Consider the following 23723-nt stretch of genomic DNA (forward strand, 5'->3'; position numbering starts at 1 on the left):
TATTCAATGTAATGTTAAAAACAATACTTTTGATGTATGCATTAACCATTGCAAATTTTCACGCCCAGTTAAATGCCTAAATAACATAGAACTTTGATAATATTTAGAATATATTTATTATTATTGTTATTACTATTGTTTTATTCCCCACTGTTTCAAATAGCAAATCACTTATGTACTAATATATCGTCATATTATGCATATTGATTATGTCAAACAAATTGCAACTAACTTTAGAGCTATACGTTTCTTTTTTTTCAAACGTGAGAACGGAGAACAAGAGGGCTACTAAAATAGATATAGAAGTACCCAATGACTACAATATAACCAGCAAAGAAAAAGAAAAGGTAGAGAAATATCGCCCTCTTGGAGAAGAGATTGAAAAATGCTGAGATGTAAGAACAACTGTAATTCCAGTAGTCATTGAGGCATTGGGCGCAATAACACTGGCGCATAAAATGTGGCTTGCCTAGATACCGACAGCAATCAACTCAGGTGAGTTGCAGAAACGTGCGCTATTGGGAACAGCTATAAGATCTTGAGGCGAGTGCTCAAACTCCTAGGTCTTTGGTAGGAAGCCTGAGTTACAGCAGAAATTACCATTCACACGGGTTAACCGGGGTGGGGAAACAATTTTTATATATACATGTATATATATATATATATACAGTGAAACTCGGATAACTCAAACTTCAAGGGACCGAGCAAAAGTGTTCGAGTTATTAGAGCGTTCATGTTATCAGGACAGTCATAAGTGCAAGTAGTTATCAGTAGATACATGTACATATACAAACTATATATCAATCAAAAGCATAGATATTTTTCTATCACTTGAGATTTGTTTGTTGTTTTAGGTGATGTGACTGCCCAGACGTTCTCAGATTAAAATTGGCAAAACTTGATCACGGTTAAAACGCTCAGAAAAAATACATACGTATTTTTCTACCGAGCGGTTTAACCAAGATCAATTTTGCAGTAAGTCAGTTATTACAAAACTGCTTTACTATTAAAAACCCATTATCAAATTTGCCAATTTTACTTTAAATTTATCCAAATTTTATCTCGCTTTTTTGCTTTTGGAGGGCTATCGCTAAGCGGATGTTTGGTAAAATTTTGATTTTTGCAAACCTTTAGAAAAGTCGTTATTGAAAATATTTTGCCGATATTGGTAATAACGAGGCCTAAGAGTTACTAAAAGTCAATTTTTATTTCTATGGCTTGGAATAAAGTGATATTCTAAAGCGATAGTAAAAACCGTCTCGGTAGCTGTTTGGCAAAAAACTGTTCGAGTTAACGGAGTTTCGGTCGAGTTATCTAAAGCCATTTATCATTGCGTGGGAACGGACCAAACAAATACGTTGAGTTAACCGTGTTTTCAAGTTATCCAAGGGCAAGTTGTCCGAGTTTCACTGTATATAGATGCATATACAATGTAAATATACAAGCAATATTTTGAGTTATAAAAAGTTAGGAGTGAATTTACTCAGTTAGGATAACATTTAAGTAAAGAATGATTATAGAAATAAAATAATAAAAAAATAAATAAGAGATGAGACATTTCAGATCTAAACGTTTTAATTTAAAAAAATGGTAGTTACGCTAAAGATTCATTTGTTCATAACAAAATTTGAGCAAAAATTAGAAATTGTTCACTTTGCTAGACTTTGTTCAAAAATAGTCTTTTACGACAAAATAAAATGTTTTAAATACAGAATAGAATAGATTCTGCTTTCAAACAGCATGATCTTCTATCTTTGTGAAAGTGAAGGTGCCTACAATACCCACAGTGTTAAAGAGAAAGTACAGATTCGTAACTCACCCAAATATTCCGAACACATTTACTTTAGAGCAAAGCTTCTTCACAAATGCTTCAGCGGCTTGCAGTCTAGTGAGAACCTGTTCAGGAAATGAGCATTCTTTGAACTTGTACAAGTCTTTATGGATGACTAGCTCTGGATGTGCTGCCTTTTCTTCCTGGGAGTAATCTTTCATTGAGTAGACAAATCCAATTATCTGCAATTATACATACTGTGGTACTCATGAGTTAAATGCTGACAGAGTGACAAAATTTTTAAAAATGCAATCAGAAACATATTGAACATAAAAGATTTAAGTGAAGTTATATTAATCCACTGAAGAGCAAATGACCTTTTGTAAGATTTCATGGTATAACATTAATTTTAGTTGAATAACATTTAAGTTTCCAATTTTAAAGAGCAAGGTAGACAGTATCATAGGCCTTTTTTTACTTTTGTTTCATATTAGATGAATGCCCGGGTAATAAAAATAGTTTTGCACAAAAAAGCTTATTCTCATTTAACATATATAACATTTATCATTGTAACTTTCAAACCTCATACCATGAAAATAACTCTTGTTGTGCAGTTCAAATAAATTAAGAAAAAAAATAAACAAAAGCTACATCGAAGTGTGGGTATAAAAAAGTTACTGTTGCAGCAGAAGCCCATTGTATTCAGAGTTTTGATGGATGATACTGGTATCTCTTGTTACGGGGAAAATGTAAAAATGAGATTTCAAACTTACTTTGTCTGATAGTTTGTCTGACCGACTAGAGAAAAAGTATAGAGACAATTTTTACTCCAGATAATACAATTGTCCGTGTCAAAATCATTTAGCTTTTACAGATTTACCAAAGCCGGAAATAAGAGTGTAACAGCATATTTGGAATTGAAACGGTACATGTAAAAATTACAAATTAAAAAATAGTTATTGATAAGAAAATTAGCTTTTAAATTAATTTCAAATAAAGAAATTCTCCTGTCATACAGCCCACGGCCTGATAATAGAATAAGTGATAACGGACAAAAAAATGGCAGTGCTGGTTGTTGAAAAGGTAGTTGTCAGCAGGATTTGGCAGAGTATAGTGTAAATGAAAGTTGTTCGAGATGACATAAAATAAACTTGAGGGAGAACGACTTCAAAATGGTGCAAATAACAAGTTTAACAAATATAGATAAGTTAGATAAGATCAGCGTTCTGTTAAAGGTCACGCAATTTAGTCTCCTCTCTTTTACGTTGTAGGATTTGGTCATTGATAGCTAATCGAGTGATGCGCTCCCTAGTGAAGTTGTTAACAAGTAAGTCATTAATGTTTCGAACTCGAGAGGGAGCAACAAACGATATTCCAGCGGTCATTTCGTGGTGTCCTATATTAATGACAGCCTTAGCCATGGTAAGACCTTGACTCTTGTGTATTGTCAAACCCCATGCTAGATCGAAAAGACTGCCTGTGCGACTAAGAGTGGCATGGTTAGCAGTACAAGTATGTTTGATAGGTGTAACTGGAAAACTGTTGGGTTGTTTGGGAAAAAACATTGGATCAGTACAATCTGGAAATAAAAAATAACGGCCACTGCGTCGGCCGCGGAGTGGTCTTCTGGGAAGTTGTATGTCCATGGTAGTTGTCAAGTTGTTTTGAAATTAAATTCAAAAAGTCAATTACGCAAAACAAAAGGTTGTAAAAATATCACAGCTAATCTACTACTATCTCAAACCTACGTCTTACTAAAGCTGGGCGGTATGTCGGTATTACCGTTTTTTCGCGGTATTTGTTTTTAAAACCGAACGGTTAAAACGTCACAATGGAACCGCGCGATGCGATTCGGTTGTTCACGTACCAAGGATACCAAAAGATTATGTGAACATTTATGTGGTATCGGTACGCACCCAGGTAGACCGAGCGACCGTTGTCACATGGTAAACGTGGCACCAAAATTGAGCAGATTTATTGGTGGTTGGAGATGATGTTTCGTCGCAGGGGGCAATCCTTTGCGGAAAGAAAAGTCGGCATTCTAGAATGGACGGCGAAAGTATCGCAGAAAGTAAATGCTTACATTGTTTCTTATTATACTCGATGCTAGGCCATGAGTGGTCACACTTTAGGTTTGTGTCGGGACTTGGTGCATTAGTTGGTATGGCTGGGAGGCATTTGAGTTTTTATTCTAATCTCTAAGTCTAAATATATCGTATGAATGGGTGCGGATCATCATTCTTTTTATTTTTGATTCAATAAAGATTGATGCTAATCGGATGGACAGCCTTGAACATTGACTTGCCAGTTATTGCAGTTTTAGTGTCCGTACTATTTTTATATAAATCTGAATGGAGAGGAAATACTAGCTAGGCAGCAGAGTTAATGAGAATATTATTTATTCGAGGCTCGAACTCAAAATATTCATGTTGGTTTTGACTGTCAATGATAATTTCCAAACCATACACTTTGTCAGTTGCATTATCTTTTTAATTGTATTAATTAATTTCTTATCATTAGGCGTTTTGTTTCCAGTCTGCTTTTAACTAACCGCTTGAACGTAAATAAAATCTATCATTTTAATGTGTATTATTTCTTTGAAGCTCTTAAGAACAAAATTTTATGATATAGACATTGTTCAAAGCTTTTAAAATGACAATTACTGATATAGACATTGTTGCTTGCAAAATTTTACTCTTTGCTGTTCACTCTCCTCACGTTCGCGGACTGCTCTAGATTTTATGTTTCTGTTTAGTTTGTAGTTCGTACTATAATCGATTTTTGTCATCATTGGTAGGTGAAGACACCGAGGATGCTGATTTGGAGTTTTTATCACCGACATTATCATCATTGAAATCTACCAAAGACGCAGCTTTGGAAGTTTTAACACCGACATCATCAAAATCCGATGTTTGGCAATGCTTTGATACACTGCATTACATGTAGAAACCACGCTGTTTACTCTTCCATGTTCGTTATTAATAAACACGCAATTTACTTGTAGATGTATTTAAGATTGCAGTCAACGCTGTCAAGTTGAATGTTGTATTATATCCGGTGTTTGTAATTACATATATAAATAAAATAAATTGTCATTCATTGCTGAAGAGCTGGGTTTATTCTCTAAACATAAGAGTTATCCTCTCATATTCATAAACATGAGAGGATAACTCGCACTTGTACTAATATCATTACAACAGTAATTACATATATAAATAAAGTAAATTGTCGTTCATTGATGAAGAGCTGGGTTTATTCTCAACAGAATGGTACATGATTTTATGTGTGTCTGTGATTCTGTATTTTATGCTCGCTTTCTACACGCTCGTCTAAAATAAAGAATACACAATATCCAATTTTAAAGATGGGTAAAATGAGCCAACAGGTGGATTCCCTTGTACAAGGGTTTGCTTAGCACACGACACTGTGCTCCAGTAAAGTAGAGCTGGAGTTGCCTTCCTCCGAATAAGCTGGTGAGTGCTGCGTAGCAATGGTAGGTGGAACACATCTCCCAAAAATCCATGCGGTTTGTGTTGGTGTGTAAACCGAACCATGTAATTTTGGGAGTTGTTCTCTCAATGTCGGTATGCGGCACAGTATTGGTTTAAACAGGTGCGGTCTCGATATACTGTTGGTGTCCAAAACCGCCCAGCCTTACATTTTACAACAATAAAATAAATATTAATTAAAGCTGTAGGCCTAACCTACAGTAATGTATGTAGTAGTTTGACAACAACAATAAAGAAATATGTTTGTTATATCTCTAAAATGCAAAATTAGAAGTAAAATGGCAAGCTACTGTGTACTATACACAGTTTGAAAGTTGGTTGTGTTGAATGTAGAATGGTTTTGATAGCGATCTTTAACAGAAAGCAAGTATGAGCGTTCACGTGTCTAGAAGTTTTCTGCAAACTGGAGTAAAATAAAAAATGCTCTCATCATAAAGGGGCATTGTAGTTCGGCCCTAGCTTGTACATACATGTAAGTTGTAAAGAATTTTGGCTAACGTTTTAAATAATTTAATGAAACCTTCGGTGATTGAACAAAAAACATAGGTTGAAAAACTGTACCACAATTTCGTACCTGTAAATCGGCCTATGCCTCAAACGATCTACGATTATTACAGAAACCTTCAGATAAATTTGATTAATTATTCTTATAATTAAATCTAATAAAAATATTAGAAACCTTAACAAGTAAACAATGCCATAGACTGGTGAAATGAGCACATTTTTCTTGTGAAGTGCGCACGGCTAAATAGTTGTCCTATCTGTCGCATGGCTTTATTGGAGTATAGTAGGCTGGTCTTAACTATTATTAAATCAAGCTTTTCAAGCGTTTTGTGGCGATTTTTGGCCAAATTAATCTGTCTATTTACGTATAATCCGATCAGATGGGTAAGTTTTAAGATACCGCCGAAACTTTTAAGACTTAGTAACATATTTAAATAGGTTTAAATGTGTTTTGTATTGTTATTATACTTAAACGACTCCACAGAAAAATGGTTAAATTTGTTGATGAGATTTCTGTACAAGGGTTTGCGGCGTTGTTGATGAATAATTTTCGTAAGTTGTGTGCACATGCATTTATCAAAAAAACTCAAACATTCGCTCCGCTCGTTTGGTCGTGGGATAATAAAAAGTGCACATTTAGCAATGCAATTGCAAAAAAGGTATACAGTATGTAGTAAGAGCAATGGGAGTAGTATAGTGAGAGCAGATCTACACACACTAGGCGGAGCTTAGGGAGCAGGAAGTGACATCACATCAGGATCTGTTTGATTGACAGTTGGGGGGCGGAGCTAGGCGGTGTTGAGTCATGGTGTGAGTCATGGCGATCTGTGTGATTCGTGGTGCGAGTGAGTAATGGTGTGAGTTGGTTGGTGACGTCGCGGTGGTGGTGTCGGTGGCCGAGTGGTGAGTCGGGCCGCGAGACGATTCGCGGTTGTATTTGGGATTATCGGATTTCGTTGGCGTCCGGTAGAGGTCGCTCTTCCGTGCCGTTTCGGGGATTGACGGAGAGCTCGGTGGCGACGGGTTGACGGACGGTGGCGGATGGATTTCGAGATCGTCGGAGCTTGTATGTATTTTCTTTTTTCCGATCCCGAATGAGAATGATGTGTCTGCGAACGAATATTCATTTTGATTGTAAACTTCATAAATTCTGAAATTATCCATCGCTGTTATGGTTCCACTACTTTTTTAAAGATAATGTATAAATTGATGAAGTATTATTAGTTAGTGTTGATTGTTACTGGAGCTTCTGAGGAGTCAACTTCCAATAGTATGAATATCGACATTATTTCTGAAAGAACTTCCCAATTGAATATGAAACAAAGAGAGTATAGAAGACCAACCAAGTCTAGATTGAACAGAACTACGTCATTACGAAGATCATCAAGAAAAAGTTCGGTAGTAAAGCGGTTATTCGAATCCAAGGAAAATTATATGGAAGGAGATGAGAAAATTACGTCACCTATTGCAACAGTTTTTAAAACCGAGGAAATGCAAGAACCATGGAAATGGATTGATCTAAAAGTTTTGGATATTCCAGCTTCGTTAGAAGTAATACAAGCAAATAAGTCTGAAGAAAATGACAATTGTGAGATTGCGTTGCAATTCTTCGTTGAACGTAAGGGAGAGCGTGTGGTATTATGTTCGATCATCGAACCTCAAAAGTATAACATTCCCTCATCATTTCAATGGTTGACACCAGCTCTCATGATATTGGATCGAAGTGAGATTTACATGAACTCTAAGTCTTCATCAGGATTAAAACTTTTCAGAATTGACGGAGCATGCAATCTGAAGGAATTCAGAGAGAAATTAAACAAAGATTATAAACTCTGTATATCAAGACAGTAATGAGTTAAGGAAATGATATTATGATTAAATTTTATATAGTTTATTTGATGATATATCATAGGGATTTAAACTTACTATCAATGGATATGTTATTGAATAAAAGTTTTGTATATAAAAATGCTAAAACATAATATAAAAAAGACTATTGAATTTCATTCAATCCCAATTCTCTTCTTCTTCTTTCATTGTCGAATGAGAATGAACTGTCTACAATCAAAACATACATTATTTTTAGTGAGATATAGTAAAAGTAAGACATACAATCAGATTAGATGTACATATACTTATTATCTGTACTTTAATAACACTCCTGATGATCTCTTACTACACTTTATAATAATTGTACATATACTTATTCTCTGTACTTTATTAACACTCCTGATGATCTCTGACAGCACTTTATAATAATTGTACATATACTTATTCTCTGTACTTTATTAACACTCTTGATGATCTTTTACAGCACTTTATAATAATTGTACATATACTTATTCTCTGTACTTTATTAATACTCCTGATGATCTCTTACAGCACTTTATAATAATTGTACACATACTTATTCTCAGTACTTTATTAACACTCCTGATGATCTTTTACAGCACTTTAGAATAATTGTACACATACTTATTCTCTGTACTTTATTAACACTCTTGATGATCTCTTACTACACTTTATAATAATTGTACACATACTTATTCTCTGCATTTTATTAACACTCTTGATGGACTTTTACTACACTTTATAATAATTGTACACATACTTATTCTCTGTACTTTTTTACCACACCTGATGATCTCTTACAGCACTTTATAATAATTGTACATATACTTATTCTCAGTACTTTATTAACACTCTTGATGATCTCTTACAGCACTTTATAATAATTGTACATATACTTATTCTCAGTACTTTATTAACACTCTTGATGATCTCTTACAGCACTTTATAATAATTGTACACATACTTATTCTCAGTACTTTATTAACACTCCTAATGATCTCTTACAGTACTTTATAATAATTGTACATATACTTATTCTCTGTACTTTATTAACACTCTTGATGATCTCTTACAGCACTTTATAATAATTGTACACATACTTATTCTCAGTACTTTATTAACACTCTTGATGATCTCTTAATACACTTTATAATAATTGTACATATACTTATTCTCTGTACTTTATTAACACTCTTGATGATCTCTTACTACACTTTATAATAATTGTACACATACTTATTCTCAGTACTTTATTAACACTCTTGATGATCTCTTACAGCACTTTATAATAATTGTACACATACTTATTCTCAGTACTTTATTAACACTCCTGATGATCTCTTACAGCACTTTATAATAATTGTACATATACTTATTCTCTGTACTTTATTAACACTCCTGATGATCTCTTACTACACTTTATAATAATTGTACATATACTTATTCTCTGTACTTTATTAACACCCCTGATGATCTCTTACAGCACTTTATAATAATTGTACATATACTTATTCTCAGTACTTTATTAACACTCTTGATGATCTCTTACAGCACTTTATAATAATTGTACATATACTTATTCTCAGTACTTTATTAACACTCCTGATGATCTCTTACAGCACTTTATAATAATTGTACATATACTTATTCTCTGTACTTTATTAACACTCTTGATGAACTCTTACAGCACTTTATAATAATTGTACATATACTTATTATCTGTACTTTGTTAACACACCTGATGATCTCTTACAACACTTTATAATAATTGTACATATACTTATTCTCTGTACTTTATTAACACTTTTGATGATCTCTTACAGCACTTTATAATAATTGTACATATACTTATTCTCTGTACTTTATTAATACTCCTGATGTTCTCTTACTACACTTTATAATAATTGTACATATACTTATTCTCTGTACTTTATTAACACTCTTGATGAACTCTTACAGAACTTTATAATAATTGTACATATACTTATTATCTGTACTTTAATAACACTCCTGATGATCTCTTACTACACTTTATAATAATTGTACATATACTTATTCTCTGTACTTTATTAACAATCCTGATGATCTCTGACAGCACTTTATAATAATTGTACATATACTTATTCTCTGTACTTTATTAACACTCTTGATGATCTCTTACAGCACTTTATAATAATTGTACATATACTTATTCTCTGTACTTTATTAATACTCCTGATGTTCTCTTACAACACTTTATAATAACTGTACACATACTTATTCTCAGTACTTTATTAACACTCCTGATGATCTTTTACAGCACTTTAGAATAATTGTACACATACTTATTCTCTGTACTTTATTAACACTCTTGATGATCTCTTACTACACTTTATAATAATTGTACACATACTTATTCTCTGTATTTTATTAACACTCTTGATGGTCTTTTACTACACTTTATAATAATTGTACACATACTTATTATCTGTACTTTTTTACCACACCTGATGATCTCTTACAGCACTTTATAATAATTGTACATATACTTATTCTCTGTATTTTATTAACACTCTTGATGGTCTTTTACTACACTTTATAATAATTGTACACATACTTATTATCTGTACTTTTTTACCACACCTGATGATCTCTTACAGCACTTTATAATAATTGTACATATACTTATTCTCAGTACTTTATTAACACTCTTGATGATCTCTTACAGCACTTTATAATAATTGTACATATACTTATTCTCTGTACTTTATTAACACTCTTGATGAACTCTTACAGAACTTTATAATAATTGTACATATACTTACTCTCAGTACTTTATTAACACTCCTGATGATCTCTGACAGCACTTTATAATAATTGTACATATACTTATTCTCTGTACTTTATTAACACTCTTGATGATCTCTTACAGCACTTTATAATAATTGTACATATACTTATTCTCTGTACTTTATTAACACTCTTGATGATCTCTTACAGCACTTTATAATAATTGTACATATACTTATTCTCTGTACTTTATTAACACTCTTGATGAACTCTTACAGAACTTTATAATAATTGTACATATACTTATTATCTGTACTTTAATAACACTCCTGATGATCTCTTACTACACTTTATAATAATTGTACATATACTTATTCTCTGTACTTTATTAACAATCCTGATGATCTCTGACAGCACTTTATAATAATTGTACATATACTTATTCTCTGTACTTTATTAACACTCTTGATGATCTCTTACAGCACTTTATAATAATTGTACACATACTTATTCTCAGTACTTTATTAACACTCCTGATGATCTTTTACAGCACTTTAGAATAATTGATAAAAGCTACTGAAGATACAATAAACAAAGCTAGGATTGTGCTAGTCCATGTTGATATACAAGTGAGCAGTGATTATAAATGTATATATAATATTAAAATGTGAGTAAGATAAAAACTACTAAAGATACAATAAGCAAAACTAGGATTGTGCTAGGCCATGTTGATATACAAGTGAGCAATGATTATAAATGTATATATAATAATAAAATGTGAGTAAGATAAAAGCTAGGGTTGTGCTAGTCCATGTTAATGTACAAGTGAGCAGTGATTATAAATGTATATATAATAATAAAATGTGAGTAAGATAAAAGCTACTCAAGATAGAATAAACAAAGCTAGGATTGTGCTAGTCCGTGTTAATATACAAGTGAGCAGTGATTATAAATGTATATATAATAATAAAATGTGAGTAAGATAAAAGTTACTGAAGATACAATAAACAGAGCTAGGATTGTGCTAGTCTATGTTAATATACAAGTGAGCAGCGAATATAAATGAATATATAATAATAAAACGTGAGTAAGATAAAAGATACTGAAGATACAATAAAACAAAGCTAGGATTGTGCTAGACCCTGTTGATGTACAAGTGAGCAATGATTTTAAATGTATATATAATAAAATGTGAGTAAGATAAAAGCTACTGAAGATACAATAAACAAAGTTAGGATTGTGCTAGGCCATGTTAATATACAAGTGAGCAGTGATTATAAATGTATATATAATAACAAAATGTGAGTAAGATAAAATCTACTAAAGATACAATAAGCAAAACTAGGATTGTGCTAGGCCATGCTGATATACAAGTGAGCAATGATTATAAATGTATATATAATAATAAAATGTGAGTAAGATAAAAGCTACTGAAGATACAATCAAAGCTAGGATTGTACTAGTCCATGATGATATACAAGGGAGCAGTGATTATAAATATATATAATAATAAAATGTGAGTAAGATAAAAGCTACTGAAGATACAATAAACAAAAACTAGGATTGTACTAGTCTATGTTGGTGTACAAGTGAGCAATGATTATAAATGTATATATAATAATAAAATGTGAGTAAGATAAAAGCTACTGAAGATACAATAAACAAAGCTAGGACTGTGCTAGTCCATGTTAATATACAAGTGAGCAGTGATTATAATTATATATAATAATAAAATGTATTATTATATATACTCACATTACTCACTCTCATTTTATTATTATATATATATTTATAATCACTGCTCACTTGTATATTAACATGGACTAGTACAGTCCTAGCTTTGTTTATTGTATCTTCAGTAGCTTTTATCTTACTCTCATTTTATTATTATATATACATTTATAATCATTGCCCACTTGTACATCAACATAGACTAGTACAATCCTGCTTTGATTATTGTATCTTCAGTAGCTTTTATCTTACTCACGATTTATTATATATATATATTTATAATCACTGCTCCCTTGTATATCAACATGGACTAGCACAATCCTAGCTTTGTTTATTGTATCTTCAGTAGCTTTTATCTTACTCACATTTTATTATTATATATACATTTATAATCACTGCTCACTTGTATATTAACTCTTTCGCTACCACGTTAATTGTTGACCAAACGATTATTCTGCCCAAGTTAATTCAAACGGATTTTCTAAAAAATCCGATATACCGTTAGTATTTAAGCAATATCTCAAAAAATGAAAACATATATCGTTTTACTTTTAAATGTATATTATTCAGAACAAAATTCTCCACAAGATAGGTGTAAAATTGTTTAGCAACTCTTACTCTCACAAAATTCCTGACGCTTTTCTTTGCGTTGAACAAACTCGGTGTGTTTCTTATTGTCATGACGATAACGGTCTGGTTTTACCGTTTTTGAAAAAATAATTAGAAATGGAATTGTTGAACCAAAAATTTAGTTGCACGTCATTGGCAACAAGGTTGTTTCATTGGAAACAATTATTTCAACAACATGTGGAGATTACTGTCTTCTCTTTGCAATATTTTGGAGCAGAGGATGTTCAATAGAAGATTTTCTAACAGTTATGCTAAAAATTTCTGAAACAGATACACGAGATCATGTAGTTCGAAAAACTATACTAGATAGATATGATTGGAATGAAAAAAAAAATTAGTAAAAGTCTTAATAACGAAGAAAATGAAGGTGTTGACAATGTACATATTCAAGGAACTTCCCAAATTGTTAAATTACTAGAAGATCTGACATAAATTTTTTTTTTGTTCTATATTTTACAATTGAATATACATATATACTTTATATCGAAATAAAGTTGGTAACAAATACAACCGAATATTATTTACTTTTTGATATAAGTTTTATATATTGATATACTCACACTGAGTTGGAGCTATCCTCAAAATAATCCACATATTAATCCATGTATGCCCCTTTACTAGTTCATCATCTTCATCTATTTACTGGTCGAGAAACTGTTATGGAATGGTTAAGCCAAACCAAACAGGAGAATTCCATAGGTAAACCTAGGAAAACAATCAAGTCGAATGCCAAGGCGCTTGTCCACACAACAGCCCCTGAAAACAGCGACACTCAACGAACTTAATCGCGAGTAGCCGGCTAACAGAATTCTAGCTGAAGCATACAAGCCTTATGGTATCAACACTCGATCGACCCAAATTCTCAAATATAAGTAGGTATCAAGAGATGGTTAATGAGGCAGAATATTCCATCAGATTATGCAACGCTTATATAGTGAATTGAAGAATGATGGGTGTGTCCAAAGGAATTAATGAAGCGAAAATAGTAAACAGATTTTCGCGAAATTGAATTTCGCGAAAGTGAATTTCGCGAAATTGAATTTCGCGAAATTACACATTATATATATTATATAGTCAACTTTCGCGAAAGTGAATTTCGCGAAAGTGAATTTCGCGAAATTGGATTTCACGAAATTGGATTTCGCGAAATTACACATATATATTATATAGTCAACTTTCGCGAAATTGAATTTCGCGAAAGTGAATTTCGCGAAATTGGATTTCGCGAAATTGGATTTCGCGAAATTACACATATATATTATATAGTCAACTTTCGCGAAATTGAATTTCGCGAAAGTGAATTTCGCGAAATCCAATTTCGCGAAATCCAATTTCGCGAAATTACACATATATATTATATAGTCAACTTTCGCGAAATTGAATTTCGCGAAAGTGAATTTCGCGAAAACTGTTTATATATATCATTAGATCACAAAATTATTGAACCGCGACAACACTTCTACTTGTTATAAATCCTTCGAGCAAATATGCCTTTTCAATTCAGTTCATAACTTCACAATGAGTACCAGAGACAACAGAAAAAGGAAATTTCAAGAACGATTACATTGTGTAGATAAATGTGTGAAGCGATGGGGTTACTGCTCTCATGGAATGGAAATAAGCGTTCGGAAACGAAAAGCTTGTCGATTTCTCTTACGTGAAAAGTTCTATCAAGATCTCAACGAAAGATTACGGTTTACAGTAAGTACTACAAATTCAATCTAGATGTTATGTAGGAATGATACAATGAATCTTCTCTTCTGAGTAGTAACTATGTGTTCTAGGCTGATTGTATTCATTGCAATTGCAAACTCCAATATCTTAGCAAAGTGTATGTTATATCCCTACTCAGATTAAAACAGATTATTTTAACTGAATATCCTCCTCTGTCTGTGTGTCCTAGTCTGACTATGTGATGTAACATATTTGTTTTTCTTATTGTCTGTATGTCCTACTCTAGCTGATTGCATATCCTATTCTGTCTGCATTACATCTTGCATATCATTCTATGATTCGATGACTAATGCAATTGAAATTTACAATTTAAGTTGGAGTCCATTGTGAATGTAGAGTCTACTATCTCAGCAAGGATATAGTAAACCATCCTGACTGTAATCATTGCAATTGCAGGCTCCCGTATCTCAACAGGAAGATTCCATTCAGAAAAAGGATGGATCTTCTTCTTCTTCAGTAAGTATTACATTATATTTGATTTTTAGTTTGAATGAATGATCTAATCTGATTGTATGTCTTACTTTTACTATATCTCACTAAAAATAATGTATGTTTTGATTGTAGACAGTTCATTCTCATTCGACAATGAAAGAAGAAGAAGAAAATTGGGATTGAATGAAATTCAATAGTCTTTTTTATATTATGTTTTAGCATTTTTATATACAAAACTTTTATTCAATAACATATCCATTGATAGTAAGTTTAAATCCCTATGATATATCATCAAATAAACTATATAAAATTTAATCATAATATCATTTCCTTAACTCATTACTGTCTTGATATACAGAGTTTATAATCTTTGTTTTAATTTCTCTCTGAATTCCTTCAGATTGCATGCTCCGTCAATTCTGAAAAGTTTTAATCCTGATGAAGACTTAGAGGCGATAGATAATTTCAGAATTTATGAAGTTTACAATCAAAATGAATATTCGTTCGCAGACACATCATTCTCATTCGGGATCGGAAAAAAGAAAATACATACAAGCTCCGACGATCTCGAAATCCATCCGCCACCGTCCGTCAACCCGTCGCCACCGAGCTCTCCGTCAATCCCCGAAACGGCACGGAAGAGCGACCTCTACCGGACGCCAACGAAATCCGATAATCCCAAATACAACCGCGAATCGTCTCGCGGCCCGACTCACCACTCGGCCACCGACACCACCACCGCGACGTCACCAACCAACTCACACCATTACTCACTCGCACCACGAATCACACAGATCGCCATGACTCACACCATGACTCAACACCGCCTAGCTCCGCCCCCCAACTGTCAATCAAACAGATCCTGATGTGATGTCACTTCCTGCTCCCTAAGCTCCGCCTAGTGTGTGTAGATCTGCTCTCACTATACTACTAATGGGAATGATAAGAATGGCCAATATTTGTGGTTACTTGTCCTTGTTTGTCGATTTGTGATTTGAAAATTGCGAGTTCAAATCCAATACAAAGGTAATTTTTTGTTGCCTTAACTAAATAGATGAATGACAAATGACAAACAAACATTGATATTTATATAAATACTAGCTGTACAACCCGGCGTTGCCCGGGGAATAAAAAATTCTTTGGACAGAAAATTTATTTGCATTTAACATAAAACATCATTTTTTATTCTAACTTTCAAACTACTTGTCATGAGAAAAGAGTTTTGTGTAATTAAAATAAATTAACACAGAAAATAATAACAACTGTAAAGGTTTTCAAACTATGTCAAACAACTGTAACTGTCAAACTTCATATGATGAGGAAAATGTTTCGTGCATATCAAATAAATTCCAAAAAATAAAACAGCTATAAAAGGGTTTAGGTAAAAATGTGAAATAATTAGCAAGTAATAGCTAAATTACATTGGTTTTGGTAAGATTACAATAAAAGATGATTCAGTAATGAACCAATTAATATGAACTGAGAAAACAAAATAAAAGTCCTGAATATGTTGAATTAATAATAACAATTATTGCATAGAAATGTGTGTGTTAAAAAAAATTATTGTTCCACCAGAAGATATCCATCAAAACTTTGAGTATGACGATAATATTATTTCTCGATACTGGAGAATGAGAATATGATACTGCAATCTCTCGAAAAATGAGATATCGTACTTTGTCTGATCGTAAGGAGAGAGAATGTCAAGCCTCTTTTCACGAATACAGTATACTTGTCCGTGTGAGAAGAATTGGCCTTGACCTCAGATATAGTAATTGAACCTTACAAAAAAATATTTCTTAACAGGGGCATCGTAACACGTAGCCGCATTGGTAAAATAATCAGCATGGGCTATAGCCGGAGAGACACACATACAGACGGGCACACCAGCTTTCAGAAATACTGAATATATAAAGACAGGCACAGTGAGAGCAGTGCTAAATAATAGCTATAGCTGGACATTCAAAATGACGAATACATAAATTCACATACGATCAACTTTGAGAAATATTATATAAATATAGATAAATTAGATAGTTCAGTGTTGAAAGTAAACAGAAACAGAAACATAACTTAATTGTTCTTGTAGAAACAGGGATTTCGTCAGCTATTAATTATTTAGAAATGCAAAAATGTTTAGTTTTATAGCTTCATAAGCTGTTTTATATATAAAAGGTTTTTAAATTATAGATTGATCCAATATGTCAGTGATTTTGTAAAAGTTCAACATAAAACAGTTAAATTCCAGTGCATTGAATTTCTTGAAGAATTTACTAAAGTCGATAATTAAATTTAACACATATATATTTTAGTTTAGTTATATTGCCAATCAGAATACTGTACAAGCAAAATATTTTTTCTTGTTGATGGTTAATATTTATTAAAAATTTAGTTTTCTTTGTTTAAAAATGAATTTTGGTATTTAGCTTTGCAAGGCCATGTTAAAAACTTGAACACGTTTCAAGTGAATTATTTTATATTTAGGCAAATATATAGTTTAGCGGTACTAACAGAATATAATGAAATAAAAACTGATAACAGTTTATAAAGCTGAAAACTAACCTAAGTGGATCAAATAAAATATTATAATTTTTAGTCCGAAAGATATGTCGGCATATTTTAAAGTCGATTTGCAAATCTTTTGACACAACGCAATATTTGATGATTGTCAATTTAAAAATGATTCTGTGTGATGCTGTAATATTGTCACAAAAAATAATATCTGCAAACAACTTGTTCGTCTAATAACTTTTAGAAATAAAATTTATTAGAGTTTACCTGCAGTAACAAATCGGTAAGATTCTATGGTACAAATGCACATCAAAGATTCGGTTTGTAGGCTTTTGGAAATGAGTTATTTTATAAGTTTTTTTGACTGAAATGCACTCAAAACTTTGTTAACTGATGTGTTGCAACTTTCCATGTGAAAAATCACGTCCACTAAAAAGTTTTAAGCAGATTTTCACAGTTTAAAAAAAAACAAAAATGGATTGTGTAAAAAGTCAAACAGTTTGTGCCAAAAAATTTTGTTTTTTTAGGTGAGACCATTCTCTGAAACATTTCTTTTAAATAAAATCAGGCGATTCATGTGAGTTTAAGCTTCAACACTTTTCATGAAAAATAAGAATTTATTTATTTTTAAAAGCATAGCCAATTCTTTTTATGAAAACTTAAGCTGCATGTGCAGCAGCCAATGATCTGTTATTAGCTTTCACCCAAGTTCTGTGACGATCACTCTGTTTTTAGATGAGCTCATTGACAAATCTCACCTGCCAACTGATAAGACACGGACTAACACATTTGCCATTGTTAATTGAACCAGTTTAAACACAGTTTTAGTCGTCTAAAACTAAGTTTTTCAAAAGTTATCGGCTGATCAAGATATTGATAAATCTGCCCAAACATTGGCTCATGTCATCAATTTACTACATCCACCATCGTATGTTTCCGTCAATAAACTTTTTGTTAATGCAAGCTTCAATTCACTATCTTGAGTCATCTGCATTGAATTATAATGCTTCAAAACACACAGCAACAATAAACACACAATAAATTGTTTTTTGTTCAATCCACTCAAAGATTTCCAACGTTTGTATTTTCATTTGTTTTTGGCATGTAACGAAAAATAGCCCTTTACAATGATCCCCGCTATCTATAAAAAGTGGTAAATACATGCATGCATACATACATGCAGCTTTAATCAATGGTAAAATTTAAACCAACTTCGTGTTTGGGATAAATTTTGTAATAAAATTTTAACCTGGTCATCAGGAGCTCTAGCGACTACGATCGGAGTGTCATTATACGACACTTGCCAGAGAAGCAAACGGGAAAGACTTTGTATACACTTCTCATCTAGCACAGAAATAGCTGCGGAGTTCGTTGGCTCTGTCAACCAGAAATTATTCCAAGGTTTCAGCAGTTGTCTCCACTTTGTTGCCTTGGTTTCATCATTCCAAACCTATCAAATACATTTGTGCAAATTATCATGCTAAATCATTTTTATGAGGTAAGCTACATCGAACAGCATCAATTAGTAATTATTGTGAATTTGTTTTCAATCTGTAAAACCGTGTTGCTGTTTTGTAGGAAAGTATATTTTTTCATTTTCATGTATTTTCTTGTTATCACAGAAGAGGAATAATTAAATCTTTAGGTCCATTACTAGACCACTATTGATGAGATGAAGCATGATTCATGCTGGTGATCATTAGTTTAAAGGCTACGTTATCAATACAAGCTGGCCCTTTTTTGCTCGTTATCATTATTAACAAACTGGATATCCTGCAGGTATTAATATCAAATATGAAAACACTGCTTTCTCTCCAGAAAAACAAGTAAAAGCATATAAATTTGTAACTCATGAACTTTACAATAAGACTACACCATTTATATTATTATCTTTGAATTTAATAATCATAATAAGTTTCCTAGGAACACTTTGTGAGAATGATGAGTGACATAACATCAAAATATTATTTTTAAGGAGTGGGGTGTTTGATAAGTTAATGTTCAGTCCAATGTATATCCATAAATTCCAAGTTTTTTTCATGCCACTTTCAACAATAGGTGGCCAGACAGCAGTTACTCTATCAAAGACTCCAAAAGGATACAATACAACATTTTAGAATACATTAAATTCATTTTTATAAAACTGGCACTCAGTCATAGGCTACAGACAAAAAATATTTGTAAAGATCTTGGGCTATAGCTTTTTGTGTGATGCATCAAAACATGTGCTTATCCGCTGTTATGTAACATGGTGTAGCACAGTCAGAGCTAAAAACTATTATAAGTCTGATAAAATAAAGCACGCAAGTAAAATCAAGTATAACTTCTATTGGTGTTGTATAATCGGGTTAGTGCTGCGGACTACGCTAATGTCTGAGGTCACAGCAGTTACAAGTAGTGGCGAGAAGTTGAACATGAAGTTCGTGACGTAGTAGTGATGTAGTAGAGGGAAGGGTATAAAGGCGGGTGCAAGGAAGGTTAAGCCAATAGGGAGGCTTCAAGCGTGTAACACTAGTGCTTTAGTTTAATAACTAGGGGTTTGCTAGTTGGCTGGCTCTCTAGTTTGTCCTCACAAACCAATGTCAAATTCTTCTATGTTATCAGACACACACTCTAAGTAATAGTCTATCAAAGTTTATGCAGTTTCTGTACACTTTGATATTACCTCAATCTTTACTCCACCAGGTTCAGTCTGCTGCTGGTCTGTCATGGAGGAAGCACTGAAACAAAATCATGGAGCGTTTTAATTCAAATAAAAACTATCAGATCAACCATAACAGAGAAAATGGTTTAAAGATGTAGTTGCGTCAAAAATGAAATTAGGGCCCATAAAAGGCTAAAACATCAGCTACAATTTGATGCCATTTTTGTCTTTGTAGACCAACCCTGTCCAGAGATATATGCGTTTGAATGAGGCCCTCTTTTAAAAAGCTCCTGTTCCAGCGGGTGCCTATTTCGTGACGTCACAAGCAAGGTATCTGAAACGAAACCACGAGCAATAAATATGAGGTCGATTCGTTAGCCAATCATGCGTGCGAAATTTTTATATAGGCCGTAATAAATGTTATCACTCGTAAAACGCGTTGTCTGCGATTTCGAAGATTCTCATCGTTAGAGAATTCATTCTAATTCGATAGAGAATGCTCATCGTTACTGATTCAACGCGTTCCAACAATTACTAAGTTATTCATAGTTTTAAAATGGCTTCAAGTTCAAGTAGAACGACCGCTACTCAGAGTTATCTGAGCAACTTTTAGTAAAAGATTAGAGTAGGCAGCCTATGGCCAAAGCTGACAGGCGTCAGCAGCGTTTTGCTGCAGAATAAGACAGAATGGAGGTAAATTAACTTAGAGTCTTCTATACTTTAGTAAATGTAATATTTTTTATAGTCATAAATACATATACTAATTAATAAAATGATAATTCTTTGCCATCTCCAATCATCGTTTCATAGCTTATCTGCCGTTTTACCTATCTATAATATTTTTTTCGATTTTTCTTTAGTAAATTAGAGTCATGATTACAAATTATTTTCACTCGTAGGAAGTGGGTAAAATCGATTGATCATTGCAAATCTTTAATTTCCAGAGCCAAAGCTTCGAATCGTTGGCTTGGCGTACTTGTGCCTTTATTAAATGTTTATTCGTTTTTAAAATTACACTCGCAATCTATTCAACTCCCAATTTGGATGCTGTCAATAGATACGCTTTAGAATGACATATCTATGAATGACATATTTTTTGCATCTACTTTGTTTACATTTACTTGTTTTACTGATTACAGAATGTTTATGTCGTCCCACCAGCCGAAGAAGCTTTGTCAGTGTGGAAACTGCCATAAAGGAGAATGCGAGACTTGAATGCGTGCTGGATGATGTTTTGTTTGAGTTTGTTGCAGTAGATGAATGTCTTATTGTATCAGCTAATACTATGTGAGTGGCCACGACTTGATGAATATTTTTAATAAAAGCTTTATGCCGAGATGAAAATATTTTTGCTTGTAAAAAATATATAATAAAATAATATTGTTGAAGATAATGCAAAACATGATTTGCAGAATATTGTAGTGAATCGGATATGGTATATGGGTGTCCGCAGAACTGGAGAATGTGAGTTCAAATCCAGTTTGCAGCAGACTTCTCATCCTTAAAAATCCCTGTCTATATTTTTTTCAAAGAGGTGGCTTGCTTATTTCAACTATTTAGTATTCGGTAAGAATACTAGTAAGAAACTAGTACGTAGGCAATAGGTAATAGGCGACATAATGTGGGCGGGGCTTATGGGAGGCTGTGTATCGTTTATATGGGTAGCTGCAAAACTGCGCTGATACAAAGACCGCGTTCTACATAAAGTGACTTGACAGAATTACCGTAGACCGGTAGAATTGGTAGTCGGTACCCAAATGTTTACACAACATTTGGAGAAAGTGAGTAGAACAAATTTTCAATTTCCGTTATTTGAGGTCTTTTAAACATTCATAATAATGCATCTGTAGCAGGATTTAAAATTTTATTCTAGCCAACATGAGCAAATACAAAATAAGATATATGCCAACAGAGCCGCGTAAGAGTAGACTTTTATCGCAAATAGCCGATGTGAATACGAGAGATAGAGACAGGTTGCCAAACGCGTGACATCATTTTTGGCGAGGCTGGGCACGTTTTTGTGGCCTGAGCGTTTTTACGGCGACCAGATTTTTTCGGTTTTAATCTTCAAATATCTTGGCAATGCGATCGCGTAACACAACAAACAACATATCAACTGATAGAGAAAAAAAATGCTTTCTTTTAAGATCAACTTAAATTTTGACGCAACTACATCTTTAATATTACTGCACTTTACTTTCTGATTTGTAGTTCCATCTTTTCTCTGACACCATTTTATGTTTTTCAAAAATAGAATATAAGATACAGTTGTAACTAGTATAAAACCAATCAAGTTTACAATCCACTTTTGTAGAAAATGTGAGTAACAAACGCTGCAAGGCTCTCCATATCAGAAAAGAAGCACTGGTTTATTAACACTAGAACTTTGGCAGTCTAGTGTCCTGTGAGAGATCAGCAGGTCTGGTACCAGTATGTACAATTATTCTACATTACTAGAAGGCAGTCGGTAGGCACAGGTCTTAAGAGCGTTGGTCTACCATGCTGAATGCAGCGAGTTCAAATCTCATATGATGTAATAATACTTTTTCCTCTGCCTACTACCATGGCTTCGGACGAGACGCACAAACACAGCTCTTATTATAGTAAAGACTCATACGCTGGCAGTCATGTGCGCCAGGAGAGATTGTCATGCGTAATAACTATGTGCATAGCTATTCTTAAATGTGGAAAAGTGATCTGGTGTCGCAAATGGTAGCGGCTTTATAGGAAATCCAAATATCTAGTTTCGATTACATGAAGTGTCTTCAAGCACTATCTGTAATTACATTTTTAGGTTATAACATGGTTTATATGAATACAAAAATTATATTTAAATTTAACCGATTAAAAAGTTAAAATAAGTAATACAAAATATTCTGCCGAAAGATGCTCTTTAAGTAGCTGACGCCTGTCAGTTTGTGTCTAAACTAGTTGCAAGACAAGTCATGGCTATGGCGCCTTACAGTGCCTCGCGTTGCGGGTTTGCAACTCGAGTTGATCAACTCGAGTTGCACAACTCGAGTTGTGAACGCGCAACACGACTTTTCAAAAGTAAGGTGCAATATATTGGTATTACGGTAGCATAACCGTAGATATGGTTATATTAACGATGGTACATCAAGAGGCACCCGTTAGCTAATAGAAATTAAACAATGTGTGTACTGTAAAACTAGAACTAATAGCGAATTATTAGAATTATACTGTGCCGAGTTTGCAACTCGAGTTGTACAAATCGAGTTGCAGAACTCGAGTTGTACAACTCGAGTTTGTAAATATAACTCGAGTTGTACAACTCGAGTTGCACAACTCGAGTTCATCAAAACCCAAGCCGAGTTCTTTCAACAGCAACTCAAGTTCAACAACTCGGCTTGAGAACATCTCATCATTTTATTTTCTCTAGCTATATGGAATTTTTTTTGTGCATCATTAAACGCCGTTGAAATAATTTCTATGTTCATTTTCGGTGTTCATTCAGTTTCTTGTCAGATTCTAGAGAGATGACTCTTTTTCATTTGAAAAAGAAGTTGCCCGGCTGGCTGCGAATTTCTTTTTCCCAAACAGGTTTACATACGGCAGTAAAATTCTGGCTCATGATTGGCTTTAGTAATTGAGTTTTAGTAACCAAAACTTACATCAA

General features: G+C 33.1%; 1 protein-coding gene across 2 annotated transcripts in view; it reads right to left on the bottom strand.

Annotated features, from left to right (window-relative positions):
- Window positions 1–23723, bottom strand: part of LOC137404419 (uncharacterized) — a 34250-nt gene that overhangs the window by 909 nt on the left and 9618 nt on the right. For both annotated transcript variants that reach the window (XM_068090620.1, XM_068090619.1), the window contains 3 exons: window positions 20108–20162; window positions 18692–18892; window positions 1820–2013 (listed from right to left, as the gene is read on the bottom strand). In XM_068090620.1, coding sequence (XP_067946721.1) covers window positions 1820–2013; window positions 18692–18892; window positions 20108–20152 — 440 coding nt within the window. In that variant the 5' untranslated portion in view covers window positions 20153–20162. The remainder of the gene's footprint in view (window positions 1–1819; window positions 2014–18691; window positions 18893–20107; window positions 20163–23723) is intronic.

Source organism: Watersipora subatra, chromosome 9 (genome assembly GCF_963576615.1).
Source record: "Watersipora subatra chromosome 9, tzWatSuba1.1, whole genome shotgun sequence".
Lineage (NCBI taxonomy): Eukaryota > Metazoa > Bryozoa > Gymnolaemata > Cheilostomatida > Watersiporidae > Watersipora > Watersipora subatra.